This window comes from Monodon monoceros, unplaced genomic scaffold, assembly GCF_005190385.1.
Source record: "Monodon monoceros isolate NGI ecotype Baffin Bay Population unplaced genomic scaffold, NGI_Narwhal_1 Super_Scaffold_22, whole genome shotgun sequence".
Lineage (NCBI taxonomy): Eukaryota > Metazoa > Chordata > Mammalia > Artiodactyla > Monodontidae > Monodon > Monodon monoceros.
Genome location: NW_021703779.1, coordinates 103,629,914 through 103,642,008, shown reverse-complemented (window position 1 = coordinate 103,642,008; position 12,095 = coordinate 103,629,914). Strand labels below are relative to the sequence as shown.

At 34.7% G+C, this 12,095-nt stretch overlaps 1 protein-coding gene and 1 pseudogene across 5 annotated transcripts in view; both read right to left on the bottom strand.

Moving 5' to 3' along the window:
* STAG2 (stromal antigen 2) overlaps positions 1-12,095 on the bottom strand; it is a 116,400-nt gene that overhangs the window by 45,075 nt on the left and 59,230 nt on the right. For all 5 annotated transcript variants that reach the window (XM_029240288.1, XM_029240292.1, XM_029240290.1 and 2 more), the window contains exons 7-12: positions 10,622-10,826; positions 8,509-8,660; positions 6,001-6,074; positions 4,746-4,869; positions 3,855-3,953; positions 3,679-3,758 (exon numbers count right to left, since the gene is read on the bottom strand). In XM_029240288.1, coding sequence (XP_029096121.1) covers positions 3,679-3,758; positions 3,855-3,953; positions 4,746-4,869; positions 6,001-6,074; positions 8,509-8,660; positions 10,622-10,826 — 734 coding nt within the window. The remainder of the gene's footprint in view (positions 1-3,678; positions 3,759-3,854; positions 3,954-4,745; positions 4,870-6,000; positions 6,075-8,508; positions 8,661-10,621; positions 10,827-12,095) is intronic.
* Positions 6,263-6,363, bottom strand: LOC114906701 (annotated as a pseudogene).

Genomic DNA, 12,095 nt, shown 5'->3' with positions numbered 1-12,095 from the left:
TGGTTAGTTCAGGAGCTCAGATCCTTTTTGGTTTTCTGCTGTGCACAAGGTTTCCAGAAGTCTGATGTCTAAGGAAGTATTACTTCTTTTTGAGAAAAATGAAACCAAAATGTTAAAACTTTGAAAAGCACTTTAATTTAAATTAACTCGATGTGTAATACTGGATCATTTTTGGAAAAACCACTTGTGCCATCTTATAATAAAATATATACATATACATATATATTGAATCAAATCAGTGAAACTATAGTAAATGTGTAGTAGTTCATTCATTTTGACTAATAAGGAATGTTCCTGACAAGTTTCAGTTATTAGGTATATACATGGCTGAATCAACAAAAATGGCCATTACCCTTCATTAAAATACCAGAAACAACAAAAAAAGATGTCCACAGGGTATTATGGAGGAAAAGGGGAGAAGCTGTAGAATTATAAGTAGGATACTATTATTTTCTTATTTACTTCAGGATTCTTTCAATATTTTTATAACGTGCATATAATAATTTATAATTTTTAAATCCAATTAAAAATTAAAGAAAAATGCAATTGTTAAGACTGCTCAAAATTCCCCCAGTTAAGTGAATTCTCAGAAAATGTCAGTGTATCTAGAGCTGCCTTCTTTTTTTCTGATTTTTTTAAATTTAATTTTTATTTTATATTGGAGTACAGTAGATTTACTACGTTGTGTTAGTTTCAGGTGTACAGCAAAGCGATTTAGTTATACATATATCTATTCTTTTTCAGATTCTTTTCCCATATAGGTTGTTACAGAGTAGTGAGCAAAGTTCCCTGTGCTATACAGTATGTACTTGTTGATTATCTATTTTATATATAGTAGTGTGTATATATTAATCCCAACCACCTAATTTAAATTTTGAGGTAGAGCTGCCTTCTTTTTAATGACTGCAATGTAGTCCATTTCATATAAATGGCGTTAATAACCATGCTCCTCACACAGGACTGCTGCATTAAATGAGATAACCCCTATGAGGTGCTTCTATTAGTTATTATATATAAATTTAATTCTTCCTCTATTAATAATCATCTAGAATATTTCCAAAATTCTATTACAAATAGTACTGTTAGAGAATGTAAGCATTTTATATTTTGAATAGATACTGCCAAGCTTTGCTCCAAAGAGGTTATACCAATTCATAGTCCCATCAATAATGTATAAGGGTCTGTTTTTGCATAGCCTTACCAACGTAGTGTATTACCAAACACATTTTGTATCTTTGTCAAGCAATAGGTAAAAGATGGTCTCATTTTAATATACATATCTCTAAGTACGGCTAAACAACTTTTCATATGTTTAAATTTTTATTTTCTTTTCTGTCTATGATGTGGTTCCGAACTTTTGACTCTTTTCCTATTGGGTTTCTGTTCTTTTTATTGATTTATTGAAAGTGACTCCTATGATGCAAATATTTTGCCCAGTCTGTCATTTGTTTTCTGAGTTTGTTTATATTTTATGTCATATACACATTTCTACTTTTTTTTCTTCTAGTTTTTCATGTAGTTAAAATTCAGTATTTTTTAATGTCTAGGTTTTATGTCATGCTCAGAAAGACACTGCTCAGTTTACATATAAAATATAAATGTTTAATCTTCCCCTAAGTTTTCATCTAGCACTTTAATGGTCTCATTTATCTACATTTAAACATTTCATCCACCTGGAAATCATTTCTATATAAGGTCGAAATATGAATCCAATTTAATTTCCCCCCAAATAGAACCTAAGTGTCACAAAACCATTTATTTTCTGACAGGAAACAACCCTTACCCTACACTAGGTTCCTGGATGCATTTAAGTTTGTCTCTATTCTTTATTCTGTGCCACTGATTTGTCTATTCACATACTAGTGCCAAAATTTAAAAGTTACTATGGTAGGGGTAGGGAGGGATAAATTAGGAGTTTGGGATTAACATATACACACTGCTATGTATAAAATAGATAACCAGCAAGGACCTACTATATATATGTATAACCGAAACACTGTGCTGTACACCTGAAATTAACACAACACTGTAAATCAACTATACTTCAATTTTTTAAATTAATAATAATAAAAGTTACTGTGGTTTTACAATATAGCGACTTAAAATCATACCGGGTAGTCGTCTCTCATTAGTTTTTAATCAGAATTTTGCTGGCTACTCTTACATGATGACTTTCCCATACATATGAGTATCAGAATTAGCATGCTATGATTTTTTTTTGAAAAGGCCCTTTTGCAATTATTTGGATCATGTTAACAACCTAAACGTCCATTAATAGATGAATGAATAAATAAAATGTGTTATACATACAATGGAATATACTGAGTCTCAAAAAGGAATAAAATTCCGATACATAACCTAACATGGATAAACTCTGAAGACATTATGCTAAGTGAAATAAGCCTGCTACAAAAGGGCAAATATTGTATAATTCCACTTATATGAGGTACCTAAAATAATCAAATTCAGAGATAAAGAGTAGACAATATGACTTAAAATCACACTTGGCAGTCGTCTACAGAGTATCAGTATGGGAAGATAAAAAAGGTTCTGGAGATGGATAACGCTGATGGCTGCACAACAATATGAATGTACTTAATTCCACTGATCTGTACTCTTAAATATGTTTAAATGGTAAATCTTGTATATATCACCACACCTTTTTAAAAAGAAAAAAGTTAATTCTATCACTTTTACATTTTAACATAATAGAATACGTTTTAAATTCAGATTGTTTACAGATAAGTTTCAGTAAATACTAATTTCTGAAAGTGTGACAAGGGACTTCCCTGGTGGTCCAGTGGTAAAGAATCTGCCTTACAATGCAGGGGACACAGGTTTGCTCCCTGGTCAGGGAACTAAGATCCCACATGCCAAGGGGCAACGAGCACACCACAACTACTGAGCTCTCGCACCTCAACTAGAGCCCGCGTGCCGCAAACTACAGAACCCATGCACTCTGGAACCCGTGCGCCACACCTACAGAGCCCACGCACCCTGGAGCCTGCGCGCCACAACTAGAGAGAGAAAACCCGCAAGCCACAATTAAAGCCCACGCACTGAAACGAAAGATCCCAAATGCCTCAACAAAGATCCTGCATGCTGCAACTAAGACCCAACACAGCCAAAAATAAATAAGATAAATAAACAATAAATAAAATCTTAAAAAAATAATAGTGACAAAATATGATAGGCATATTTAACACATTCAAGTGTTTAACTTTATTTCAAGAGCATCTAGAGACAGTAAAATTGAAAGGAAACTAGTCAAGAGAATGAGAACACATGAATTCCTAGCTCAGAATTTTCTAGTCCAATGGTTCTCTCTTCCTGTTTTCTCAACTTTACATGAAAAAATTAAACTTCTTGCTGTAAAACCCCAAGTTATTAAAGTTTAGATCTAGATAAATTTAAACCAAGTATTCTAATGTATTATTTAGATAACTAGACATTAGCAATATGCAATAAATACATACTTACTGTTGGACTTCCCTGGTGGTCAGGCAGTTAAGACTCCGCACTCCCAATGCAGGGAGCCCGGGTTCGATCCCTGGTCAGGGAACTAGATGCTACATGCATGTTACAACTAAGAGCCTGCATGCCACAACTAAAAGATCCCACATGCCGCAACTAAGACCTAGGGCAGCCAAATAAATATTTTTTAAAAAACATACTTACTGTAAAACAAGAGTGAGTAATTTTATTGCTTGTACTGCAACATCATATTCTTTGTCAAGGGTCATAGACACAATTCTATCCTAAGGACAAAAATAATTAAAATATTCTTAAAGGGAAAGCCAGAAAAAATACTTGCAAATAACAGATAATTTTTAAATACTTAGAGTAATACTAACCTTGAACCGACTGGTAAATAGCTCCAGTTTGGAATTAAGCTCTTTGTTATAATAAAGCCCTTGTAGAGCCGTGAGACATTTGAGTCTTACCTCACCTTGCTGAATGAAACAAGAGGAGAAAATGCATTAAAACTCTGCATATTTTCAACCTGAACATTCAAGATACTTACAATATTTTCTACTTTAAATATGCTCTATACAATAGCATTTCTTCGGAAACTCTCATCTTTGATAATGCAAAAATAGGAATCAATACATAAACATTTAAAACTAAATACCTTTGGGGTTACTACTGCTGTGGGTCAAATGAAAATTTTTTCAGAGCAATACTATTGTGAAAGACGATAGTAGCATATTTCACAGTAAGTTTTCCTTTATAGAAATTAGTATTTGTAAGGAATATATACAAAGAACTTCAAGGCTTGTGAAGAGGCAGACTAAGAGAAAGGTAGATTAATTAAAAAAAAATAAAAAAGGTCAGAAGTCAAGTTGTAACTTATAATCTGGCTAAGATACATGTTTATCAAGAGAATCAAAATTAAAGAAATTTTAAAATGTATAGAGCACTTACATATTAACAGAGTAAGAATTCTTCTTACTGCTCTAAGAAATGTCTCACCACTACCACCATCGCCTACATGATCCAATTGTTTCAGTACAAAAATTGTTTCAAGATTGAAGGCTAAATCAGTCACCAAGATTCAAAAAACTAGGGGACTTTATGTGATAGAGACCATATTTTCATGGAGCGGACAGAAAAGAATAAAGGAGAGAGGCCTATAGGAATGTGCTCCCAGTTTTACCTATATGCAGATAAGTCACTATGAATGAGAGCAGCAGATAGCTATGCCTATGTGTAAAAAGAAAAGCAGTCTATAAGGCATATCTTACCTTATCATGCATAGTCCAACCAACATATTTTAAATAACTGTCATTAAGAAAGGCATCACTATACATTTTCATCCAAATGCCAATTTCTTCAATGCAAATAGCTCGGATTTCAGCTATTGCATCCCTGCACGGAGGAAGGAAAATTATGCATATTAGTGCCAGTATACCACAGGACTTGTGGTTTATTTAAGCAGCACCAAATACTCCATACCTACTATGAATATACCACTACCTTAAGTATTACTGGGGATTTAAATGTAGAATTGAAGCATGGCCCCCGAATGCCAAGAGCTTACAGTCTAGTTGTCAAAGCATAATTATCACCATATAAATATTTAAAGTTAAATAAACCTACAAACAGAATCCAATCCCCACCTTTTATACCATGCCATACCCCAGCCTTTGTTCACACCTCCTGGGCATGGTGTGTTCAGACAGCAGGAACACTAGTCTGGTTAGATAATGTTTTCCGGGTGAGAATTAGTTACACCTAATATTGAGGCCAAGCTCAATTTGGATTTGAACGTCAGACTAAATTATTTTGAATTCATCCTGTAGGTAATGGTAAGTCATTCAAGGCTTTTGAGCAGAAGAATGATGCAACAAAAGAACATTTTAAGACAACTGCAATTATCTCTAGGCATGAGAATGACGAGGGAACAGACTAAGGTAATGGTGACAACAGAAATAAAAAGGTAAGAATAGACAAAGGGATATTACAAAGGAAGTATTAACCTGATTCAATAACTGCCAAGTTAAGGAAATGACGGAGAAGTTAAATAAACATGCCACCAACATTTAAAGAATAGGTTACAGCAGAAATGGTGGTAAGATTACCTATTTCTTTCCTCTACTCATTCAAAATAAGGGAAACATCTCACTTAAATCTATCCAGCTTTTCCCACTAATATTCAAATGGAAGAGGAAAGAGTCAGGAATCAGAACGTACAGTCTCTACTAACATAGTACCTCCAAAATCAATTAAGTATTCTGTACCCTGACTCCTAATAACAGCAGTAGCTTCCATTTTCTGGGCATCTACAAGTCAAGCACAACATTACCCCATTTTCAGATAGAAAACAAAGTTGAGAGCAGTTAAGTAACTTGCATAGAGTGTCTCAATCAGTGGAAGAGCTTAGATTCTAACACTGATCTTACTCTAACATGATTTCCACTAAATTTATATTACCTAAACCACTAAATATCCAAACTTGAACAGGGTAAGAGTTACATTAAAAAAACTGCCCTGACTTACCGGTATCTATGTACAAACACTCCCTTAAATATTGCATTCATCATATTTTCTATTTCATCTTGATTTTCTTGAAGCTGAAAAGAACACATCATTTCTTTTCAATTGTAATGGAAGAGAACCAAAAGGACATCTAAAAGTTGTTACAAACACAAATGCAGGTTTCTCCGGTGTTTTGGTTATTACACCCAATTTCTTTTTTTTTTTAACATCTTTATTGGAGTATAATTGCTTTACAGTGGTGTGTCAGTTTCTGCTTTACAACAAAAATATGGAACACTTCACGAATTTGCGTGTCATCCTTGCGCAGGGGCCATGCTAATCTTCTCATTCCAACTTTAGTATATGTGCTGCCGAAGCGAGCACCCAATTCTTAATTCCACTAAACGAAAAGTGTCCACATACAAAAACTAACATCTGTTGTCTATCAGGTAGCCACAGTCCCTTGATACCTGGAATATTTGTACTTGGTTTTTAATTTTAGCTGGTAGACTAATTTTTTAAATGGTCACATATTTTCATTGTATAAATGTACATAAAGAAATCTGTTATGTAGTTTATTATAATACATATTATATAACATATAATCAAAAGAGCATAACAATGTTTCATTATCTTGGTCTGTAGCATCTGAAAAATAAGTCATGTTAACTAGTGCCTGCTCAAAGAACAAAAACGATTTGAGTAAAATAACTTGGCAAAAAATTTGTCTCCCTGCTAAATATTTTTGAGGGAAACAAGGCTCACTTGAAATAACCAACTAAACATTTCAAATCTGGGTTGACTTATTTACTCCCATATATTTTCAACTCAGAGCTTGAGAGTTAAGAGAAAATTGTTTCAGAGCTTGAGAAGTACAAGGAAAATCTTTCACACGCTAAGTATTAATTAGCTTTTAGATTATGTTCTATGTTTCTGTAAAATGTTTTTTTTTCTTTTCATGAATATAATCTCACATTTCCAAATAATGCTAACAAGGGCATGCACTTGTATTAATTAGCACAGTCAAAGGCACAGGTGGTCTTTCAACATGTTTAAAAACTAAACCCACGCTAGAAGTATTAATATCTTATATTTGTACAAGAATTTTAAACTCAAAACCCCTTTTTACCTATATACACTCATTCTATGTTCAGAATCTTAGAATCAGGCCATAATTTCATGCATTATGTTCATCTAATAAAGCATCCAATGCAATTTATTAACTAAGTTAAGGGGCAAAAAGGTCAATTCTTCATTTCAACTACAGTTGACCCGTGAACAACGCAGGGGCTAGGGACGCTGACCCTCCACACAGTTGAAAATCCAAATAAAACTTATAGTCGGCCCTCCGTATATGCAGTTTCTCTGTATCCACAGTTTCTCCACATACAAGGTTCCACAACCAAAGATTCAACCAACCGTGGATCACGTAAGTACTGTAATATTTACTACTGAAAAAAATCCAAGTATCAATGGATTTGCACAGTTCAAACCTGTATTGTTCAAGGGTCAACCGTACGTGAAAAAGATGAGTTTAGGCATGGTGGAAATGTGGGCAAGATTTTTCTGGCTTCTCTTGAGCAGGGGGCATTTAAAAAAGTTATTGGCTATCTCAGAAATAACCAACTTTTAAATTATAGTTACCACTACCCCCAAAAAAATGTCAAAATCAAGTAAGTAATTTATGGAATACCACGGCAAATATTTTAACTCAACTGCATTACTAGTATTTCTGAAACAGCAGACTTTGCCTATTAGAAATAAAAATAAACACCCCCAATATCAGATAGTAAAATATTACATCACCAATGAAGGAGGAATTTAAATCAAAAACACAACATCAAGGGAATTCCCTGGCGGTCCAGTGGTTAGGACTCGGCGCTTTCATTGCCAGGGCCTGGGTTCAATCCCTGGTCAGGAAACTAAGATCCCACAAGCCGCACGGCATGGGGGCAGGGGAGACAACAACAACAACGACCAAAATACACAACATCGAAAGATTTTATTTATTATTATTTAGCATAAAACTGAAAAAATATATTTTCCTCATTCAAAGTTGAATTTGGTGGTCATTAATGTTAACCAAGTGCCTCTTACACTATAAAAAAACCAAAAACACAGATTATGACAGCATAAATAGCTTATAAGTTATTTTTCAAAGTGACTTTACGTAAGTGAAATCTCATTTCATCCTGACAATAAGCTGACGGAGGCAGTTAGGAGAGATATTTTCACAGTAGAGATGAACAACACTAAAGCATTAAGCAGCTTGTCAGACTGGCCCAGGACTCCTTATGTGAAGCCTTGAACTCTTAATCCTAGTCCACATAGAAAGAATATATACACAGAAGGTACTGTTGGCATGAATAATCAACAAAAATAAGTTAGATGTATAAACAACCTGAAACATGTTGTTTAAATTTTTCAAAAAAATTTATCTGATGAACTAGCAAAGTTATATCATAATTAATGGTGACCAAGTTAGTTACAGATTAATAGCTTAAATATTCAGTGCAAAAGTGTACGTACCTCTTTCCGCTTCTGTAGCAGGAGTTCTAGCCTCTCATTGGCTCGCTTTCCAATCATTTTATTCCGTTCTGCCTCATATTGTCTTTGTGTATTATCCATATTAATGCTAAGATTTAGTGCCACATTCACCAAAGCTGTCATCAACTTCATAGCTATTTTTAAATGGAAAATGTTGAACTTAGTCTCACAGACACAAAAATTTACAAGTTAAGATCAATTTAAGAGAAATTAAAAACAAGATGGGCTGTTCCGCTTCTAACAGAAAAGAAAAATATAGCTGCTACAAATGACAACAACAATAGTAAAACAACAGCTAATGTGTATTGAATACTTACTGTATGTCAGTTACCTATGCTAAATACTTTTCATGGATTAACTCCTAATCCTTACAACAGCCCTCAAAGTTAAGTATTATCCTCATTTCATTCATGAAGAACCTGAAGCTCAGGGAGATTAAGAAATCTGCCTCAGACTACACAGTTCATATACATAGTTAAACCAAGATTCAAAACTAGGTAATCTGACTCTAGACTATGCTCAAATCCCACTATACTATGATATATATGTCTCCTACAATGACCTTTTCCAGAGACCATGATTCACCTTCTAAATAAATTTTGATTCATACAGCAGTCATTTAGCTATCCAGTAACCAAAGGGGGAGGGAACTTAAGTGCTTTTTATCAAAGTACAGTGTGTAGAAATGTTGAACAGTTTTATCAGTACTTGATTTCCTTTAATTTTACTCTATTACATATCATCATAAAGACAATGGTGCGATTATGAAGGACAGATCTAGATAAAAAGTCAAAAGTACAAAGAGTAAAATATCACTCAATAAAGTGCTTTTTATCAGAGTTCCTCCAGATCTCTACCTTCTGTTACTGAACTCTTGCTACTGAGACAAGACTCACTGCCTGTGATTTCAAACTTATTAGTTGAAATATCTGAACACTTTATGCTTAATATAGCTTAGTCCAGACTATGTCTCACACCTGGTTCACTGCGTGATAGAACACCACAAAACTAAACCTTAATTTGTGGCTATTGGCTCTCTTTAAAAGAGATTCCCAATCTTCTGAGCTATTCCACACCTTCAGCAAACCAGTTTGTCATTCTGATCTAAAATTACCCACCTTACCCCATTATATATGTTTTAATTTACTTTAACTGTTCCAAGTTCTTAACATCAAAGCTACCTAAATTCACAGAGCAAGATCACATTCATATTTTGTGACCTCAAATCTAAAAGCAAAACCTACAGGTTGACTGTATGCATTTTATTCTTTTTTAAATGGAGGGCTGAGCAGAAGTACATCTTTAATCATAGCTTTAATTCTCTGGGGAAATATTCTAAAGGAAAAAACATCCCCACACTTAGAGAAAGAAACATTTTTGTAGAAATCAAAATATTCTATCATTAAGGCTTAGAATACTATAGTAACAATTAATGCCTAGTTGATTTATTCAAACTCAAACCAAAAAGCACATATTCAATAATAGTACTTTCAGCACAAAAGAGAAACCAGAACATTTTATCAACATCAACACTAAAAACCACTGTCCTAGAATTAATCATGTGAGCCTTAAAAATGTAACTCATTTCATTAAAATTTAAAGAGCAAAGAATCTGACTCAGCCTAGAGTTACTCAGAAGCGTAAGAAAAATCAACTTTTTGTGGTGTGATTAAATAAGCATCATCCTATAGTGACCATCATACCAGGAGGGACTATGCTAGCAGAGACTATGCATAAAAGTCATTTAGAACTACATATCCAAAATGACTGTTCCCCAAATTTGCTGTCAATACCTTCCTTGATAAAACATATTTCAAGAACCCAATAGATCACTATGCCACAGAAAGGGAGAAGAGGTGGATAGGAAACAAGTAGGTTTACCACAAGAAAATTAATTATGCCTTCAGAAAATCAAAACTGAAGATATCACTCCATTCCCAGTAATTCGTGAGGGTTGAAGGAGAGGGGAGAGTGTCCTCTTAGGGGCTACTTAATAAATAAAATTAATTTGTCACCATTATTTCATTTCTTTTAATGAAAATCATTTTCATCTCTAACCTAAGAAAATGCACAGAAAATATTTCTAAATACTGACCTGCCAGGGTGCTTGTGTGTCGAAATGCTCTGACTTGTGAGTCAGACAATCCTGTAAGAAGTGAAATGACCGTATCCATCATGTACTCATCATATATGATACTATATTGACACTGCCGTACTAATACGCCAATGAATTCACAGAAACTGGATTTGAACTTCTTCCACTGAGGACCAGCCATGGTAAGTGGATAATCTCCACTATCCTAAAACAGAAATTTTAAACAGCAATTTCATTTAAAACACATGACTTAATAAACTTTTACTTTTTTTTTCAAATACCCTAGGCAGAAGCTGAAAAGACTCCTTTATCGGACCTCCCTGGTGGTGCAGTGGTTAAGAATCCGGCTGCCAATGCAGGGGACACAGGTTCGAGCCCTGGTCCGAGAAGATCTCACATGCCACGGAGCAACTAAGCCCGTGCGCCACAACTACTGAGCCTGTGCTCTGGAGCCCGCAAGCCACGACTACTGAGCCCACGTGCCACAACTACTTAAGTCCACACGCCTAGAGCCCATGCTCTGCAACAAGAGAAGCCACCGCAATGAGAAACCCGCACACCGCAACGAAGAGTAGCCCCCGCTTGCCGCAACTAGAGAAAGCCCGTGCGCAGCAATGAAGACCCAATGCGGCCGAAAATAAAATATAAATAAATAAACAAATTTATTTTTTAAAGAAAGACTCCTTTATCTCATCTTTCTTCTATAATAAATCCTCAAAGTAGGCAGGAGAATTAATATACAAAGGTAGAGGTACCTTTGGACACATCTCTTTTATTTAAGATCAAAATGGATGGGACTTCCCCAGTAGTCCAGTGGTAAAGAATCCGCCTTACAATATGCAGGGGACACAGGTTCGATCCCTAGACAGGGAACTGGGATACCATATGCCATGGGGTAAACTAAGCCCATGAGCCACAACTACTGAACTCGCGCCTCAACTAGAGAGCCCGCATGCCGCAAACTACAGAGCCCACGTACTCTGGAATCCACGCTCCACAACTAAAGAGAAGCCCGTGAGCCGCAAATTAAGATCCCACGTGCCTCAACAAAGATCCCGCATGCTGCAACTAAGACCCAATGCAGCCCTAAATAAATAAATACATAAATAATAAATCTTTTAAAAAAACAAAATGGATATTCTGAATTCACTCTAACCAATGAAAACATATACCAATTACATACCAAAATAAAAAGCCTCTCCCATCAAACAAAACATTATTCTGATAAGCAAAGATACGGTTACTAAATTTCTTTAAAACAAAACCAAACCAACATCAAACCAAAGTTATATGTTTTAATGGATTCAAAATGATGAAATCACATTCTCAGCCAGTCTAATGGATTGATGTATGAGTTATAAATAATCGAAGGATTACAATGTATGTTTTCATTAGCTTCAGGACATCAAATAGTCAGCAGATGTAAACAATGAGATATTTTTTTAAAAAATGGAAATGTAGCTAGAATGACCTG